Genomic DNA, 21849 nt, shown 5'->3' with positions numbered 1-21849 from the left:
ATCTATTTTTACCACACCTCATACTAAAAATTTATTTCAGGTAAATGATAGATTTAAATGCTTCAAGAAAACAATAAAGTTTCAGGAGGAAAATAGAGGAGAATATTTTCTTGATGTTTGGAAGATTTCATAAAGAAAATATAATTAGCACTAATCAGAAAGGGAAAAAAATTATAAATCAGATTACATTAAAAGTAAGAACTTCTCTTCCTCAAAAGACACCATTAAGACACGGAAAATACAAATCACAGGAAAAGATTTTATATCATCTGTAAACAATGAAGTGCTTATATCACATATATATAAATAATTTTGACAAATATATGAAAAAGAGACAGTCAACTCAATAGAAAAAAAAAAATTGGCCAACAGACCTAACAAAAGTAACCAAATAGAAGCATGTGAAAAGGTGTTCATTACTCAACAGAGTAATGTAAATTCAAACCACAATGAGATAACATTGCACATACCCATCAGAATGGATAAAATTTTTAAAAGACTGTCCATACCTTTTTCTGATGTTGTGCAACAGCTAGAACTCTTTTGTGGAATAGTTAGCCTCTTTTGAAAATTCTTTGGCAGCATCTACTAACTCTTTGAAGCACTAATTTCACTCCCACATATATATTTAATAAAGTACATAATTGCCCCAAAATAGTGGTATCAAGGATTTTCAGAGGCACATAATTTGTAATAGTGCCAAAATAGAAATAACTTAAATGTTTAACAACACTAGAATGGATAAATATGCTGTGGTGTATTCATACAGTGCAATTCTATACAGCAATAATTTTTTAATCTATTGCTTCACACAGTACAAAAATCAATTTGACATTATGACATGTATTATAGTAATACATATTATTGACTAAAAGATACTAGACTCAAAATAATTGGTTCCACTTACAGATTTCAAAAACTAGTAAAACTGATATAGAGTGTTAAAAGACAATAGTGGCTACTATTGGGGAAGATGAAGGAATAGTGATTGGAAAGGAGAATGAAAGTGTTTTGGTTGATGTTCTATTTTTTAATCTGAGTGATTATACAGATATATTCTTTTTGACTATCATTGTGGTATAATTTCATGATTCGTGCTGTGTGTTATAGTTAAGTAAAAAAAGTTACTTCAAAATATCAGGAAGTTACATTACTGAAAATGTCAGAGTAGGACTGGTTTCTCCACTAAATGATTATTAAGCTGGCAAAAACAGAATAATTTTTTTGAGAACTCTAGAATCTAACAGAAAATTTGTAACAACCAGGGGAATGCTTAATGAAAAAAGAAGTTGTTATAAAATAAATAAGTCATGGGGATGTAATGTATAGCATGGTGAGTATAACTTATAATACTTTTTGTATATTTTTTTTAATTTTTTTTATTTTTTAAAGATTTTATTTATTTATTTGAAAGAGAGAGACACAGCGAGAGAGGGAACACAAGCAGGGGGAGTGGGAGAGGGAGAAGCAGGCTCCCCGCAGAGCAGGGAGCCCGATGTGGGGCTCGATCCCAGGACCCTGGGACCATGACCTGAGCCGAAGGCAGTCGCTCAACTGACTGAGCCACCCAGGCGCCCCCTGTATTGTATATTTGAAAGTTTCTAAAAGAGTAGATCTTCAAAGTTCTCACCACAAGAAAAAAATATTTGTAACCATGTATGGTGATGGATGTTAACTAGACATCTGGTGATTATTTTACAAAATGTACAAATACCTAATTATGTGGTATACCTGAAACATACAATGTTAAATGTCTATTATATCTCATTTCTTTAAAAAGGTGCTGAATTTTGGTAAGAGAGCATATGTGGTATTTTACCTTACCCATTTACAGTCTACCACTCCCCACCTCAGTGGTGGCCATGAAGATAGCAGCCTGCATTCCTCTTACATAGTTTTTTGGTGCCAGAAAGAGTAATAAGTACAGACCTTATTTTCAAAGAATTGTAGTTGTACTTGCCCTTTGTTTTTACCTGTTGGTGCCTCCCTGAAGGATTAGCTCAAGGGCTTACCTTTGTTTTCCCTGCCTCAGAGCTTTCCCAGGGCTAAAGTGGCTTCCTGGAAGGCATTTGTCTGAGTAATTAAAGGCAGATGTACAAGTTGCAGCTCACCTGGGGCAGGGGATAAGAGCAGGGGCAAACAATGGATAGTTTGTACTCTTGAAAAGAATAGGCCATATGAGAAAATACATTAGGGAACAAAGGCTTTGTAAAGCTCCCACTTACACTGCAAAATCTAAATGTCCACATGCATGCCTACAGCTGGACACATGCTAAGAAAATACCTGAGAAGATTTTAGGATTTCCCCTCTAGATGAACTTTAGGCACCATGCAAACAGGAAGTGAAGGCTAATGCAGAGTTGGAAATAACCTGGCTTGCATTGCAGCAGTTTCCTAACACAGAATCAACTTGCTAAGACAAGGAGATGGTTTATTATTGTTGCTATTGTTATTGTTGCTATTGTTGTTTGGCTATAGTCATTTAATGAAATTGCAGTCAAATCACTAGCTGACTGGTAAGCTAATGGAGCAGAGATTTCAGAAGCAACACACAATGAAGAATACAATCTTTTAAACAGTTTTTTTTTTAAGATTTTATTTATTTATTTGAGAGAGAGAGAGTGAGAGAGAGCATGAGAGGGGAGAGGGTGAGAGGGAGAAGCAGACTCCCCACTGAGTGGGGAGCCCAATGTGGGACTCGATCCGGGGACTCCAGGATCATGACCTGAGCCGAAGGCAGTCACTTAACCAACTGAGCCACCCAGGCACCCGAAGAATACAATCTTTTAAAAAACTGTTTACATAGTGACTTTTCTAAACAACAAAAACTTACAATAAGCATCAGCAGAAGAACTTGGGAAGGGGTAGAATCTAATTTTCAGTTTTCTCATTAATAATCAAAAGTCCAGTTTTCAACAACAACAAAATACAAGGCATATAAAGAAATAAGAAATCATGGCCCATTCAGAGGGGAAAAAAAGAATTTAATTGAAATGTACCTGAGGAAGCCAAGACATTTTACTTATGAAGACTTTAAATCAACTGTCTTAAATATGCCTAAAGAGCTAAGAGAAACCATGAACAAAAATTGAAGGTAACCAGAAGAATTAAGTCTCATCAAATAGTATTAATAAAAAGAAAATTTGTTTAAAAAAAGAGAAATTAAATAGAAATTCTGGTGCTGAAAAGTACAACAGAAGTGAAAAACTCATGAGAGGGATTCAGCCTTAGATTTGAGCAGGCAGAAAAAAGAATAAATGAATTTGAAGGTAGGTCAATGGAAATTATTCCATCTGAAGATCAAAAATAGAATGAAAAATAATAATATCTAAGAGACCTGTGTGACATCATAAACCTTAACAAAATACACATGATGGCTGTCTCAGAAAGAGAGGAGGTAAAGAACATAAAGAATAGTTGAAGAAATAATGACTGTAAAATTCCCCAATTTGATGAAAAATTAACATGTATCTCTAAGAATTTCAGTAAAATCTGAGTAGGATAAACTCAAAAAGATCCACACTGAAACACATTATGATCAAATTGTTGAAAGACAAAGACTGAGCAGATCCAGAGAAAAGATGTTGAAAGCAGTGAGACAGAAACAATTTGTCAAGTACAGGGGATCCTCAGTAAGATTAAGCTAATTTCTCATTAGAAACCATGAAGACAGAGATGGTAGGATGATGTCTTTAAAGTTCTGAAAGAAAAACACCTTTTAACCAACAATTCTATATCCAGCAAAACTATTTTTCGAAACTGAAGGAGAAGTTAAAACATTCTCAGATAAACAAAAGCTAAGGAAATTATTTCTAGTAGATCTGCCTTATGAGAAATGTTAATGGGAGTTCTTCAGGCTCAAATGAAAACACATTAGATAGTAACTTGAAGCCATATGAGTAAATAAAGACCACTAGTAAATAAAGACCACTAGTAACGGGTAATTACATAGGTAAATATAAAAGCCAACATTATTTTATTTTTGTTTTTAACTCCTCTTTTTTCCCAAATACATAAAAGCATAATTACAAATCCATGATGGTAATGGGCAAAACACATAAAGAAGTTGTGACAATAACAACATAGTGGGGTCATATAGCAACAGCTATAAATAACATACAGCAATAGAGTTTTGGTATTGAAGCTAGTTAGCATTAATTCAAACTACATTGTTATAAATTTAAAAGGCTAACTTTAATGCCCAGGGTAATGACTAAAGAAACAACGAAAATATATACAGAAAATTAAATAAGAAACAAGAAAGGAAGCAAAATGGTACTTTTTTTATAATTAAGCATAAAAGAAGGCAGTCTTGCAGGCACTGAACAACAAAAAAGATATGACATATAGAAAATATATAGCAAGATGGCAGAAGTCCTTCCTTTTCAATACTCCCATTAAATGAATTACACTCTAATTATAAGGCAGATTGGCAGAATGGGTAAAAATACATGATTTAATTGTATGCTTTCTACAGGAGACACACTTTAATTACAAAGACAAAAATATGTTGAAAATGAAAAGATTGAAAGAAGATGTTCCATGCAAACAATAAATTAAAGAAAGGCAGAGAGTGACTATACTAATTTAATTTCTTATTTCCTTTATTTTTTTGTTGATATACTAATTTTAGACAAAATAGATTTTAAGTCTAAAATTGTTAGACGAAGAAGAGATTATATATTGATAGAAAGATCAAATGCATAGTATATGTGTATATTATAAACATATACATACAGTAACAGAACTCCAAGATATATGAAGCAAAAATGGATAGAATTAAAGTAGGAAAGAGTTTTACAATAATAATTTCAATAAAAGGAAGAACATTTCAGATGGAAAAACTAGATAGAATATCACTAAGGAAACAGAGGACTTGAACAGCGTTATAAATTAACCTAAGAGACAATATATAGAACCCTCAACACAACAATAACAAAAACAAAGAACACATAGTTTTTAAAGGTGCGTGTAACATTCTCCAGGACAGAGCAGTTGTTGGGCCACAAAACAAGTCTCACTAAATGTAGGAAGACTGAAACAATAGTTTCTTCTCCAACCAAAATATAATGAAACTGGTAGGTAATAACTGAAAGAAAATGGAAACAATCACAAATATGTGGAAATTAAGTAACATGCTCTTAAACAATAGACCAAACTAGAAATCCCAAGGGAAATTGGAAAACACTTTGAGATGAATAAAAAGAAAAAGTAGAGACTTGTAGCAAAACCAATACCCAGGGGGAAATTTACGGCTATACTGCCTACATTAAAGGAAGGAAAAAGTTCTCAAATCAATAACCTATCTTTACATCCAAAGAACTGGGGGAAAAAAAGAAAAGACAACTAAAGCTTGCAGATGTAAGGAGTAACAAAAATTCAAGCACAGATAAGCAAAGCAGAGGTCAGAAAGGCAATAAAGGAACTCAATAAAACCAAAATATGGACAGAATTGACTGAGTAACTATAGTGACTCAGAAAAAAGTGACACTCAAATTATTAAAATTAGAATTAAAAGTGAGTATGATACTATCAACCTTACTTAACTAAAAAAGGGTTATAAAAGAATATTATGAACAACTATGCCAACAAAGTAAATAACCTAGATGAAATGGATAAATTCTGAGAAACAAACTACCAAAGGTGACTCAAGAAGAAATAGGTAATGTGAACAACTTTATAATAAGAGATTGTATCAGTAATCAAAACCTCCCATCAAAGAAAAGGCCAGGATCAGATTGCTTTATGATGAATTTTACCAATCATTTAAGGAGGTAACACCAAATGCTTCTCAAACATTTCCAAAAAATAGAGGGGAACACATTTTAACTCATTCTATGGGGCCAGCATTACCCTAACACCAAAGCCAAAGACATCACAAGAAAAGAAAACTATGCAAAAATATTCTTTATGAATATAGATGCAAGTGTACTCAATGAAACACTAGCAAATGGAATCCAGTAGCATATTATTATGAGAATTATAAACCATGATCAAGTGAGATTCATTCTAGGAACACAAGAGTATTTTAGCATACACAAATCAACATAATAAACACATCAATAGAATGAAAGGAGGAAAAACATGGTCATCTCTTGCAGAAGAAGCATTGGACAGATCCCCTTTCATGATTTAAAACCACAACAGCAACATTCAGATAACTGAGGAACTTCCTTTGCCTGAAGTGGAACTTCCTTAATCTGGTAAAATGCATTTTTGCAAAACCCACAGATAACATGATATTCAATGGTGAAAGACTGAAAGCTTTTCCTATGAGATCAGGAACAAGACAACAATCCTGGCTTTTGCTACTTTCATTTCGTATTATACTGGAAATTCTATCCAGAAGAGGCAAGAATAATAAAAAGCATCTACTGTGGAAAGGAAGAACATTAGCTCTATTTGCAGATGTTATAATCGTTTATATATATTAGTGTGTTTTTATATACTAACAATGAACAATTCACAAAGGAAATTAAGAAAGCAATTCCATTTATAATAGCATCAAAAAGTAAAATAAAATACTTAGAAACTTACCCAAGGAGATGAAGTGTTTATACACCAGAAACTATAAAACATTGCTGAAAGAAATTTAAAAACACAAAAATAGGGCACCTGGGTGGCTCAGTTGTTAAGCATCTGCCTTCGGCTCAGGTCACGATCCCAGGGTCTTGGGATCAAGCCCCACATCGGGCTCCCTGCTCGCCGGGAAGCCTGCTTCTCCCTCTCCCACTCCCCCTGCTTGTGTTCCTGCTCTTGCTATCTCTCTGTGTCAAATAAATAAAATCTATAAAAAAATACAAAAATAAATTGAATTATATCCCATGTTTAAGAATGTAACACTTAATATTGTTAAGATGGTAATATCCCAAAATGATGTAGAGATTCACTACAATCCTTGTCAAATCCCCGATAACCTTTTTGCAGAAATGAAAAAGGTTATCCTAAAATTGATGAAATTGCAAGTGACCACAAATAGTCAAAATAATCTTGAAAAATAACAAAGTTGAAGGGCTCACACTTCCCAATTGTAAGATTCCCTCCATAGCTACGGTGATCAAGACTGTGTGGTAATGTCATAAGATTAGATATATAATTTAATGAAATAGAATTGGGATTCCAGAAATAAAATCATACATCTATGACTGATTTTTTATAAGTCTGCCAAGACCATTTAATGGGAGAAAGGATAATCTCATTAACAAATGTTGCTAGGAGAACTGGATATCCACATACAAAAGAATAAAGCTAGACCCTCCCCCAAATCTGTAAAGTTATCACACTCAACACCCAAAAAACCAAATGATCCAGTTAAGAAATAGAAGACATGAACAGACATTTTTCCAAAGAAGACATCCAGATGGCTAACAGACACATGAAAAGATGCTCAACATCACTCCTCATCAGGAAAATACAAATCAAAACCACAATGAGGTACCACCTCACATCTTTCAGATGGTTAAAATTAACACAGGAAACATCAGATGTTGGTGAGGATGCAACAATAGGGAATTGCTCTTACACTGTTGGTGGAATGAAAACTGGTGCAGCCACTGTGGAAGACAGTATGGAGGTTCCTCAAAAAGTTAAAAATAGAACTACCCTAAGACTCAGCAATTGCACTATTTACCCAAAGGATACCAAAATACTGATTTATAGGGATACATGGACCCCGAGGTTTATACCAGCATTATCAACAATAGCCAAATTATGAAAAGAGCCCAAATGTCCATTGACTGATGAATGGATAAAGAAGATGTGGTGTGTATATATATATATATATATATATATATATATATCATGGAATATTACTCAGCCATAAAAAAGAATGAAATCTTGCCATTTGCATTGATGTCGATGGAGCAAGAGTGTATTATGCTAAGTGAAATAAGTCAGAAAAAGACAAATACTGTATGATTTCACTCATATGTAGAATTTAAGAAACAAAACAGATGAACATAGGGGGAGGGGAAAAAATGAGAGGGAGGCAAACCATAAGAGAGACTCTTAATATAGAGAACAAACTGAGAGTTGCTGGAGGGAAGGTTGTGGGGGGGAATGGGCTTGATGGGTGATAAGTATTAAGGAGGGCACTGGGTTTTATATGTAAGTGATGAATCACTAAAATCTTCTGAAACTAATATTACACTCTATGTTAACTAACTAGAATTTAAGTAAAAACAAAACAAAAAAATAAAGTTAGACTCCTACATCATGCCATATGCAAAAATTAACTGAAATATGATGAAAGATTTGAATTAATGGCTAAAGCTATAAAGTTCAAAGAGAAAACAAAGGGGTAATCTTTCATGACCTTGATTATGGCAAAAGTTTCTTAGATATTATACCAAAAGCATAAATAACAAAAGAAAAAATAGATAAAATGGTCTTCATCATCAGGTGAAGACAACACTGAGTTGGAAAAAATTTTCAAATCATATCTGATAGGGTTTAGTATTCATAATATATAAATAATTCTTAGACCTCAACAATAGAAGGACAAACACTTTTTTAAGTGAGCAAAGAACTTGTGTAGACTTTTTCAGAAAAGTCTACAAAATGGGTAACAAGTGCATGAAAATATGCTTAACATCATTAGTCATTGGGGAAGTGAAAATCAAAGCCACAGTTATGTGTACCACTTCATACCCACTAGGATGGCTAAAATTTTTTTAAAGAGGAAAATAACAAGTGTTGACAAGGATATAGATCAGTTAGAACTACATACATTGCTAGTGGGAATGTAAAATGGTGAGGCTGATAAGGAAAATGGTTTGGCAGTTTCTCAAAAAGCTAAACAATTATCATATAACCAAGCACTTCCACTTTTAGGTATATACAAAACTTGTACATGAATGCTCATAGAAGCATTATTCACAATAGCCAAAAGGTAGAAACAAATGCTTTTTTTGTTTTTATTGAGATGATCATATGGTTTTTCTTCTTTAATCTGTCAGTATGATGAATAACAATATGGTGATTGATTTTTTTAATGTTTAACTACTCTTGCATTCCTAGGATGAACTGCAACTTAGTCATGATTTATTATCCTTTCTATGTTTTTTATTTGATTTGCTAATATTTTATTGACAATGTTTATACCTGTGCTTGAGGAATAAGGTTTTGTAATTTTCTTTTTTGGTTTTGGTGTCAGGTTAAAGCTGAACTAATAAAATGTTGGAATTATTCTATCCTTTTTATTTCTAGATTAGATATTATAGAATTACCATTATGTTATTGCCAAATAATGATACAACTCTAGATAGCTTTAAGGATTTGCTTTTTATATTTTGAAGCTTAACTTTAATTTCACTATGATATTGACTTCAAAATTATTTTAATGTAACCAAATTAAGTCAGGTATTTTTTATTGAGAGTAAACAATTTTATATAAAAATATATTGCTCATTCAAGCCAGTTTTCATTGTTCTCTATTCAACATAAAATCTTCTTACAGTAAAATCTATTGTTCTTTTTTAAATCTAGATTTTAGTGCATTGTTTAAAAAGTAAACCACTACCATGAGCTTGGAAATGGTTTAGCATATATGAGTTCTCATTAGAATGGGGTTTTGAATCAAATTTTAGCAATAACTCAAGTTTTTATACATTTAGAATGATTATGATTTTTTAAATTTACTGTAATTAATGCTAATGTATTTTTTATCTAGTCATGCAGACGGATCAATAAAATTTTGGGATGCTTCTGCAAGTAAGTTTTAAGTCTCTTGTTCTATAACAGAAAATACTTGGTTAGTATTTACTCAGAGCCATCACCACTTTTTAGTTTGGACAACTAATATTTCAGATACATTTTTAGCATGCATATATGGCTATGTTATAAAAATCCATTTCCTATGTTAAATAAGTTTAAAGTACTATCTCTACTATACTTTTCCTTTATAATATAAACTGGACTGAATTCACTATTAGTAACCCATTATATTTACAAAAATTAAGGTATGTTGAAAAAAGTACCAAACTTTGTCAGATTAAGTCAGTTGAAGGAATTTCCTTTACCTCTAGCTCTTGTCCTGGAGAAGTTTTTTTTTTAATCTCACTAGTCCACTTTTCTACTTGTCTACCAAGCCTTGTATGAATCAAAAGAAATGATTTGATAAATGTAAAATTCTTTTAAGATGTTTGAAAATTATATAATTTAAGGAAAAAGGTAGTCTTTTCAGTGTTGAAGGGCATGCAAAGATATTTCAGACTTGATTATATCCATATATACCCTTCATAAAACTTATATTTACTAAATCAGATAAAGAAATGCACATATATGAATAGAAGGCAAACAGTATAATAAGAAATCTAAATGTAATATAACTCAAATTCTGTTTGTTACCAGAAATTTGAGATTTGTTTGAACCAGGCAGATCCAGAAAGGGTATTTTGATGGGGTAATATTTAATGTGAGTTTTAGAAGATAGTTAAGATTTTAGTAGTCAGGAATAGGAGGACAATAGTAAGTGAGCAATGACTCAGTTTCTGAGGATGGGTAACCAGCAAGATATGGGTAACTCTTTTGGAAATGAGGAATACAAGAGAATGCTAGAGGTTTGAATTTTGTAATCACACCACAAAATCCAAGTGTCTAGCAGGTAGGAAAAACAGTCAAAAATGGACAGTCATATAGAAGCAGCATAAAAGTGATAGTTGAAGTTGTAGAGGTAAACAGCTTCTGAGGAAGACCATGATAAACACAAAAGCAAAGGGAAGAAGGTTGAATATTGGTGATACTCTTAGCCTGTAAGCTAGACTCTTTCAGCAGTGGAGTGAACCATCAGCAAGAGAAAATGATTAAAATATGTAAAACCATGAATTTTGAGGCACTTTTTGAACTCACACAATAGAGAACAATGGCTCAGGGAGAAATTCCAAAGGACAAAAGATTTGCTTTGGATGAACTTTTTCTTGTAAATCTGATTTTGTTCAAGAACACAATTTTATAGTGACATTATTGTTCCTTTCACACCACCTCAAAGTCACTCCTTAGCTTCTAAAATGTGAGAAGACACTTTAACATTCTAATGATTAAGGTTTGCAACATGTTTAACATTTTTACTGTAACTAATTATAAGGACGCATTTCCAATTTAGTGGATGTCATTGAAGAAATATCACTTAGTCTGCCAATTTTGAGGAATACTGTCCAGTACAGAAGTAAGGTTTTACTGAATTTGAATAACTGAGTTTGTTATTTATGTGTATTTGTTTTCTTTGCTGAGTAATAAATTACCACAACTGAGCAGCTTAAAACAGTACTTATATATTATCTCACAGTTTCTGTGTGTCAGTAATTTGGGTACAGTTTAGCTGGGTTCTTTGCTTAGGGTTGCCTGAGACTGCAGTCAAGGTTTTGGCTAGGGCTGCTGTTTTATTTGAGATTTAGTGTCCTCATTCAATCTCAGGTAGTTGGCAGAATTTTCTTGTAGCATTATAACTCATGGCAACTTGTTTCTTCAAGCCTAGTAAGGGAGTGTCATTCTAACCTCAGGGAGGTTATGTCAGCCCAATTAAGGATAACCTCTGTTGACTAACTCCAAGTCAACTAATTAGGGGCCTTAATTATGTCTGCAATATCCTTTTACCATTGTTACTGTCACATAAAATAATCATGGGAGTGATACCCCATCTGACCTAGAAGGCAGGCTATAGCACCTAGTATAATTAATGCCTTACCCATTTTCGAAATGTTTCGGTTTGACATAATTTTAGACTTAGAGAATAATTGCAAAAAAATACCATGAAGTGTTCTATAGCTTTTAGCCAGGTTCCCCAAATGTCAGTGTATACTACATTTGTTCTTCCACCTTCCTCCCTCTCCCTCTTCTCCATATGTTCACATATATGTATAGCTTTTGTAACCATTTGTGAGTTGCAGTGATCTCTTCTTACATTACAGCCCTAAAAATACTTCATTGTATATTTCCTACAAACAAGACATTCTTTTACATAGTCAAATTATAGTTATCAAAATCAGGAGATTAATACTGATGCAATAGTATTATCTAACCTCCACGTCTTACTTAGTTTTCACCAACTGTCCCAATAATATCTTTTATAATAAAAGAAATTTGAGGATTATTTATTGCATTTATCATCTTTTGAGTTTTCCTCAATTTGGAATTGTTTATGAGTCTTTATTTCATGAAATTGATATTTTTGAGGACTTGGACCAATTATTTTTGTAGAATCTTCAATTTGGGTTTGACTGACGTTTCTCATGATTAGCTTCAGATTATGCATTTTTGACAGCAATTCCCAGATTTTTAGAAATTCTCTTAAGGATCTTTTATAGAATCAGAACTTTTTTATAGGAGAGTTATCATCGGGGTCTATAAGGGAAAAAATATTCCCCCAAATAAATATTCCTGAAAACAATTCACCATCCCCAGAGTTTTTAAAAATTATAACTGATCCTTTTCTAATACAGAGCCACTTGGAAAAGATTCTTTCTAAAATAACTACAAATTATTGGACTCTCAATATTACTAGCTAGTAAATTACAAATGTTTCTCATCTTAAGGATTGTCTAGAAATTTGTTGAGAAGAGTAAACTCTCTAAGAATAGCTTCAATCTCTCATGTAGCAATCAAAGGGGAAAACTGTAGAGAGAATTAGGTTCAGTATTTCCATTGTAACCTTTCTGAGCCACAGTGTTTTCATCAATAAATGAGGATAAAAATACTCACTTCATGGGACTTTTCTGAGGATTTCATGAGACAATGCATACAAAGAACCTACAAATTCTTTGGTATATAGTATATGTGCAATAAATGTTTATTTCTCTCTGGAATCTCCATCCAGCTAAACTGTAATGATAAGAGTATATGACACTGAATGCTTCCTAGTTAACATGTAATTTATTTTGTCTACTTGGGTTTTATTTTAGTGCTTTAACAAATATATTGAAAAAGCTTCAACGATATCTAAGAATTAAGTTCAAATTAGAAGATAACTATGTTTCAATATCTTATAGTAACTCTGCAGATGCTGTACAAGCTAAAAACTTCAAAAGTGTTTGAAAAACAGAAGGTAGGAGAAGGAAAACCAACATGTGAAATTATAGAGGAAGATCCATATGCCATTCAGATGATTTACTGGTGTCCAGAGAGCAGAATATTCTGTGTATCAGGAGTTTCTGCATATGTCATAATTTATAAATTCAGCAGACATGAAATAACAACAGAAATAGTGGTAAGTTTTTTTAAAATTTAATGCTTACAGCTAAAGCTATTAAAAGAAAGCAATTATCATAGATTTTGCCTAGGGTTTGGTATGGTTTTAAGCCTTCAAGACTACTGTATTTGGCCAGTAATCCAATTCATAGGATTTTGAATTATTCTTCTTACCTAGTATAACATATTGAAAAATAGTTTGGCTTAAAATGAAAAAAACATTTCTCTACCAAAACTTTGTATTATTAAATAGAATGGATTATGTGTATATAGAATTTATACAGTCATTGCTTTATGTATAAATGTCAAATTAATGAAGGCTTTGTTGTATATCTTTATTAAATTTTTTTCTTGTCAATTGCCACAAGTGAACATTTCTCAACTACAATAAGATTATTTTTAATAATTTTCTGGATAGCAACATTTTTACAGGATGGAAATAATTATGGGGTACCTTATCTAAATTTTAAACTAATCAAGTAATTTAATTATTCAATTATGGTCTCATAGGATAAATTAAATAAAAATTAAAGCATCTATAGATAATTGGCCTACCCTACTGAGTCCATTTTACCATTTTATCAGAAAATAAAGATTATCTACTAAAGGCCTGTCTAAAACTGTTTTTACCTCAACAGCAAATTTAAGTACTGCCCTGTTAAAGTATATGAGTTAAAATCCCACCCAATCTTTGGAGTCAGATAAGCCTATATTTTAATTCTGGCTTTACCAGTAAATAGCTACATGACTCTGAGCAAGTCACAAGGCTCCAGTAGTCAGTAGTAGAGTCTGGGTAAGACCAAGTTTCATACACTCATATAATTTTCTGTGTAAATAAAATGGAAAAATGGAAAGTAATAATAAATTACAAATGATAATGCCAATTTCATAGGGTTCTTATGAGGATTATATAAAATCATTAACATTGTGTCTAGGTATAGTTAGCACTCAATAACTGCTAATTGTTACAGTCACTATAGATTTTTTTAGTTTTTAATAAAATTATGACAGTAATTTGGTAATATTGCTATATTACTACCCCATAATGACATTTGTTTTCAGCTTCAAAAATGCTGATTTTTTTAATCATATGATTTCACTCATATGTGGAATTTAAGAAACAAACAGAAGAGCATAGGGGAAGGGAGGGAAAAATAAAACAAGATGAAATCAGAGACAAACCATAAGAGACTCTTAACCATAGGAAACAAACAGGTTTGCATAAGGAGGGGAGGGGCTGGGGGTATGGGGAAAATAGGTGATGGACATTAAGGAGGGCATGTGATATAATGAACTCTGGGTGTTATATAAGACTGATGAATCACTGAACTCTACCTCTGAAACTATAATATACTATATGTTAATTAATTGAATTTCTAAAAATGCTGATTTTTACATTGTAAAGCAAATGTTTGTTATAAAATCAATTTTAATTAAAGCATTGAATGCAGTCATCAAGTACTTAATTTGTAAACATTTTTAGATTAAAAAAAGGTTTGGGTCATCTTTTTATTTCAATACAGTTTATCATATGTTTTTCAATTAAGCAATTCTAACCAAGCTAATGAAATTGAGCTAAGCTAATGAAACAAAAATTAGAATTTATTTTGGAAAACCTTTACTAAATTCAAATTCAAAGTAGAATTTTTTTTAAACTAAAAAACTTGTACAAATAATAATTTGTTATGTATGTGTATGTAAACACATCCAATTTATTATCTTTCACTGGAATAACCATGACCAATTTCTTATTTCATTATATATGGAGTTGTAATTTATACCTTTAAAGGAGTATTTAGTATATAAAAACTTTATCTCAACTAGTAGGTATTTTTCTTATAAATCTGAAGAATTAAGAAATATTTTACATTTTTTGTGAATGCCAGTGAATGTTCCATGTATTTCACTATTTAAATCAATCTGGAATATTTCAACTTTACTATAAATTAAAACTGAACGTATTAATATGAAAAAGTAATAATTACCAAAAAGTTATCAGAAATTTTAATGTGATTACTTATTATTATGACTTAGATTAAATTAAAACTTGATTTTTTTTAAGTCATTAGAGGTACGACTTCAGTATGATATTGAAGATATTATTACCCCAGAACCAGAAACAAGTCCTCCATTTCCAGATCTCTCATCCCAGCTTCCTTCTTCAAGGAGTCTTTCCGGAAGCACTAACACTGTGGCTAGTGAAGGAGGAACAAAGGACAGTATCCCATGCCTCAAGTAAGAGTTGCCACCAAATTTTGAAACAATTTTACATATTAGTCATATAATACTTTGAAACTGTGTCAAATAAAATTGTTCTTCTCTTTTATTAAGTTGCTGTCAATTGACCTACACTTTACCAAGGGGTACTGTGGTCTTTCTTTGAATATCCACGAAGGTGGCACAAGATTTTTATCCTTCATTACAAATTCATAGATTTTCTTTCCAGAAGGATCCTAAAAACATGGTTTTAATAGAATGGGAACATGTATGGCAGGGCAGAAACTTGGCCACTTGCTTGGTATCTCCCAATTGAAAAAGTATGTTTAGGGAATTTCTTCAGTTTTCTTGGAATCAAAAAGAAAACCACATTTACTATCTACTACAAGAATACCTGGTTAGAAAAAAAAGGATTTCTCTCGTGATTGCTAGGATATTGCAAAAATAATATTTCTTTCTTCTTTTTAACTAATGCTATGAAGAAGGTGAGATTTAAACAAAAAGTGACGAGGGAGTTAGCTGAAATGTATCTGGTAGAAGAGCATTCCAGGCAGAAGGAACAGCTAGAGCAAATGCTTTAAAGTGCCTCACATATAACGTTCCATGCTGATGGACTGGAAGAACAAATATTATTAAAATGTCATGTTTCCCAGAGCAATCTATATTCAATGCAATCCCTATCAAAATACCATCAACATTTTTCACAGAGCTGGAACAAATAATCCTAAAATTTGTATGGAACCAGAAAAGACCCCGAATAGCCAAAGGATTGTTGAAAAGGAAAACCAAAGTTGGTGGCATCACAATTCCAGACTTCAAGCTCTATTACAAAGCTGTAATCATCAAGACAGTATGGTACTGGCACAAAAACAGACACATAGATCAATGGAACAGAATAGGGAACCCAGAAATGGACCCTCAACTCAATGGCCAACTAATCTTTGACAAAGCAGGAAAGAATATCCAATGGAAAAAAGACAGTCTCTTTAATAAATGGTATTGGGAAGGTTGGACATCCACATGCAAAAGAATGAAACTGGACCATTCTCTTACACCATATACAAAAATAGACTCAAAATGGATGAAAGACCTAAATGTAAGACAGGAATCCATCAAAATCCTAGAGGAGAACACAGGCAACAACCACTTCGACCTCGGCCACAGCAACTTCTTGCTAGACACATCTCCAAAGGCAAGGGAAACAAAGGCAAAAATGAACTCTTGGGACTTCATCAAGATAAAAAGCTTTTACACAGCAAAGGAAACAGTGAACAAAACCAAAAGACAACCAAAAGAATGGGAGAAGATATTTGCAAATGTTTTATCAGATGAAGGGTTAGTACCCAAAATCTATAAAGAACTTATCAAACTCAACACCCAAAGAACAAATAATCCAGTCAAGAAATGGGCAGAAGACATGAACAGATGCTTCTCCAAAGAAGATATTTAAAAGGCCAACAGACACATGAAAAAAGGCTCCACATCCCTCAGCATCAGGGAAATACAAATCAAAATCACAATGAGATACCACCAGTCAGAATGGCTAAAATGAACAAGTCAGGAGACAACAAATGTTGGCAAGAATGCGGAGAAAGGGGAACCCTCCTACACTGTTGGTGGGAATGCAAGCTGGTACAGCCACTGTAGAAAACAGTATGGAGGTTCCTCAAAAAGTTGAAAATAGAGCTACTCTATGACCCAGCAATTGCACTACTGGGTATTTACCCTGAAGATGTAGTAATTTGAAGGGGCACGTGCACCCCAGTGTTTATAGCAGCAATGTCCACAATAGCCAAACTATGGAAAGAGCCCAGATAGCCATTGACAGATGAATGGATAAAGAAGGTGTGGGGTGTGTGTGTGTGTGTGTGTGTGTATACAGTACACACACACACACACACAATGGAATATTACCCAGCCATCAAAAAAATGAAATCCTGCCATTTGCAATGATGTGAATGGACCTAGAGGGTCTTATGCTAAGTGAAATAAATCAATCAGAGAAAGACAATTATATGATTTCATTCATATGTAGAATTTAAGAAACAAATCAGAAGAGCATAGAGGAAGGGAGGAAAAATAAAGTAAGAAAAAATCAGAGAGGGAGACAAAGCATAAGAGACTCTTTTTTTTTTTTTAAAGATTTTATTTATTTGACAGAGAGAGACAAAGTGAGAGAGGGAACACAAGCAAGGGGAGTGGGAGAGGGAGAAGCAGGCTTCCCGCGGAGCAGGGAGCCCGATGCGGGGCTCGATCCCAGGACCCTGGGATCATGACCTGAGCCGAAGGCAGACGCTTAACAACTGAGCCACCCAGGCGCCCCAACCATAAGAGACTCTTAACCATAGGAAACCAACTGAGGATTGGTGGAGGGGATGAGGTGGAGGGAGGGTAATTGGGTAATGGGCATTAAGGAGGGGACATGATGTAATGAGCACTGTGTGTTATTTACAACTGATGAATCACTGAACTCTACCTCTGAAACTAAATATACTGTATGTTAATTAGTTTAAACTAAATTAAATTAAAAAAAAATTAAGTGCCCCACATATAAGGATGTCAGTGTAACTGGGAGAACAGGAGCAAGGTGGGGCATAGTGGGGAGGATAGTAGGAGATGAAGTCAGATGAGTAATAGCCAATATAGGCCATTGTAAGGGCCTTGGCTTTTATTCCTAATTAAATGGGGCCTCATTATAATGTTTTGAATAGAAAGGAGACATGATCAGACTTAAATTTTAAATTGATCACTTTTGTGGCTTTGTTGAAGATGGATTTTGAGATGCAAGGGAAGGGAGAAGCCAGGAGACCAGTAAAGAGGCTATTGCACCAACTAGAGATGATGTTAAAGGCTGACAGATTCAGCAAATAAAAATACAGGATACCCATTTAAATTTGAATTTCAGATAAACAGTAAACATTTTTTAGTATCAGTATATCTTAGATACTACATGCGACACACAGTAAAAAACAAAAACAAAAACCTATTTATTGTTTATTTGAAATTCAGATTTAAATATGGAAAGAACCCATATATCCATCAACTGATGGCTAGATAAGGATGTGGTATATATATATATAATGGAATATTATTCAGCCATCAAAAAGAATGAAAGCTTGCCATTTGCAACAACATGGATAGAACCAGAGAGTATTATGCTAAGCAAAATAAGTCAGAGAAAGACAAATGCCATATGATTTCACTCATATGTAGAATTTAAGAAACAAAACAGATTAACATAGGGGAAGGGAAGGAGAAAGAAAATAAGACAAAAACAGAGAGGGAGGCAAACCATAAGAGACTCTTAACTATAGGAAATAAACTGAAGGTTGCTGGAGAGGAGGTGGGTGGGGGGATGGGGTAACTGGATGATGGGCATTAAGGAGCAGACTTGAAGTAATGAGCCCTGGGTGTTGTATGCAACTGATGAATCACTAAATTCTACCTCTGAAACTAATAATACAGTATATGTTAATTTAAGTGAATTTAAATAAATCCATTTTAAAAGGTGCTCAGATTCTGGATATATTTTGAAGGTGGCACAAACAGCATTTGATGATTGAGTGGATGTAAGGTACAAGAGAAGGACAGTAGTATGACTTTAATGTTTTTTAATTGAACAACTGGAAAGATACAAGTTGTTACTAACTGGAATAGATAAGGCTGCAGGTCAATCAAATTTAGAGGGATGAGCAGGAATTCAGGTTTTGGACATGTTGAACAACTTTTCTTAAAGATTTATTTATTTATTTATTTTAGAGAGATAGTGGGCAGGAGGGAGGGGCAGAGGGAGAGAATCTCAAGCAGACTCCCTACTGAGCATGGAGTCTGATGTGGGCCTCAATCCTATGACCCTGGAATCATGACCTGAGCCAAAATTAAGAACTGGACACTTAACTGACTGAGCCACCAAGGCACCTCTGCTTGGACATTGTTGAGCTCTTAAAGTTGGGTGGTAGATTAATAGTCTTTTTTTTTATTGTCATGCATTATAACTTACATATATGTAACAAATATTATGTAAGAAAAATAATAAAAATAATTTAAAATACTATCCTCAAAAATAAAAAAAAGGAAGTGATGAAGGCCATTTGAAGTTGTGGACTTGAATGACTGAAAAGCTACTTAAAGAAAAAACTAAGCAATCTTAAGTGGTTTGGTCTATTTTAAGAAAACTAGAAGATGCTGTCCACCTATGTACTGCCCTCAGTGCCTGGTATTGTATATTTCTGTAGGAAGAGTCTATGTAAATTCTGAAGATAAGCATAAGCACACTTATTTAAACTATATGTGGTAGAACTACTTTTTTCTCTTTTTTTAGTGTTAAGACACGACCAGTGCGGATGCCTCCAGGGTATCAAGCAGAGCTTGTTATTCAGTTGGTGTGGGTGGATGGTGAGCCTCCCCAACAGATTACTAGTCTTGCTGTAAGCTCAGCATATGGAATGTAAGTAGTTAAACACTCTAATTTGTACTTTTTAATATATTTGATATACTTAGATGTTTCTTTTAAAATACCTAAGTCCTAAAAATGGGAAGAAGTCCTTACCTAGATTTTTACTTGATTGAAAATGGTATAAGAAAAATAATAATGTACATAAAACCTATGATTATTTATTCTTGCTTAAAGTCAAACTTGTGATAATATTCCCACTTTTAATGTTAAGAGGTTGTTGGGATGTTATTACACATACGTTCTGGTTTCTCTTCTATCCTTTTCCTCCCTATGTTTCAACTTGGATATTTTCTTCTGACTTGTCTTTTAGAGTTCACTAATTCTCCAACTGTTTCTAATCTTTGGTAGATCTACCCATGGAGTTCAGTTTTAGTTATTTTTCAGTTCTGTGTCTTTCATTTGATTCTTTTTAAAGCTTCTTTTATCTTCCTAAATTATCATTCTTGTCCTTCATTTCCTTGAACATGTTGAATATAGTTCCTTTAAATATGTGTTTGATAACTCCCTATGTGGTATCTAATTTATTATTTGTCTTGGATTTTGATCATATTACCTTCATGTATCCCAGATTTGCTTTCTGGTTTTGTTTCTAATTTTTTTATGGAACATTATATGAATTTATATAACATCATATATTTATTTATATACCTATAAATAAATAAATATTATAAAGATAATTTTGGGTTCTAAGTGATGTTATCATCTTCCAAAAAGTATTCACATTTCCTCTAACAGGCTAAACTAAGAGGAAATAGAAAGCTTAGAACAACATAGTCCAATCAGACATTCTTTGAAAGTTGGATAGTATTCCTTTTAAAAGCTAATTTAATTCTAATTAATCCTTATTTCTAGATTGTAGCCCTCCATAGAAGTTGTGCCAAATTATACTCCCACCGTTTTAAGAATGCCTGATCTTCCATTACCTTTTTTTTAAAGAAAGGCAAGGCAGCTTTTCTTTTCTTTTCTTTTCTTTTCTTTAAGATTTTATTTATTTATTTGACAGGAGAAAGAACACAAGCAGAGGGAACTGCAGGCAGAGAGAGAGGGAAAGGGAAAAGCAGGCTCCCTGCTGAGCAAGAAGCCCTATTCGGGGGCTCAATCCCAGAACCCTGGGATCATTCCATTACCTTTTTAACAACAGTGTATAAACAAACTTTTAATCCCTGTCATTTTGTTAAGAAGTATATAAGTAGACTTTTCTTGTATCTTAAGTGAAATCGAACATATTTTCTTGTACTATGACATTTCTGTTTATATTCTTTGTCCATTTTTCTGCAGAGTTGTTAGTATTTCTCTTACAGATTTGTGAAAACTATTTACAAAGTAGGAAAGTTAGTTTTCTATGTGATGTAACTTGCCAGTATTTTCCCTGCTTTTGTTTATGAGGTTGTTTAGGATGGTTTTTTCCATGCATAAATTTAAAAAAATTTTAAAGTAATTCTATTTTTTATGGCTCTGGATTTTGTGTCATACAAAAAAAAAGCTTTCCTCACTTACTATATTCTCTTTTAATATATTTATTTTTAACATATTTAAGTATTTCTTCTACCTACCATTTATTTACATATAAGGTATGAAATAGGGATTAAACTTTTTTCCAGATGATTAACAGTTGTAGCCAACACCACCTCCTGTATACTTCATCTTTTCCCTCAAAATTTAGAATCATCTTTTATCAAATAATACATTTTTAAAAATATATTTGGATCTACTTCTATACTTTCCAGTCTTCCCCTAAGCTAAGTCTGATGAGCTCCAAGAGCTCTTTGAAGCCATTTGAAAGGGAGACTACCTAAAAAAAATCTTGTGTTCCTGGAGTTTTTACACTGTGGAGGTTCTATGTGAATATACATAAGGGGAACTTGTTTTTGATTGAAAACTTGTTTGGTAGGGAAACTGGAAGAAACAGCCCTTTAATGAATGGAGGAGAGAGGATGGAAGTGTGGGACAGTCAATAATCCCATTATTTGATATGGCAAGAATATATGTTTGCA

The 21849-nt window shown here is 33.1% G+C and overlaps 1 protein-coding gene across 1 annotated transcript in view; it reads left to right on the top strand.

The window, feature by feature from the left end:
• The window catches only part of STXBP5L (syntaxin binding protein 5L), a 341807-nt gene that overhangs the window by 218590 nt on the left and 101368 nt on the right, over nucleotides 1-21849 (top strand). The window contains exons 15-18 of the mRNA XM_081815272.1: nucleotides 9671-9711; nucleotides 12984-13201; nucleotides 15245-15417; nucleotides 19721-19846. Of these exons, the coding sequence (XP_081671398.1) occupies nucleotides 9671-9711; nucleotides 12984-13201; nucleotides 15245-15417; nucleotides 19721-19846 (558 nt within the window). The remainder of the gene's footprint in view (nucleotides 1-9670; nucleotides 9712-12983; nucleotides 13202-15244; nucleotides 15418-19720; nucleotides 19847-21849) is intronic.

The sequence above is a fragment of the Leptonychotes weddellii genome, chromosome 1, assembly GCF_054177405.1.
Source record: "Leptonychotes weddellii isolate Sample4059 chromosome 1, ASM5417740v2, whole genome shotgun sequence".
Taxonomy (NCBI): Eukaryota; Metazoa; Chordata; class Mammalia; order Carnivora; family Phocidae; genus Leptonychotes; species Leptonychotes weddellii.
Note: the sequence above shows the minus strand (reverse complement) of the source record. Positions and strands in the feature narration are given on the sequence as shown.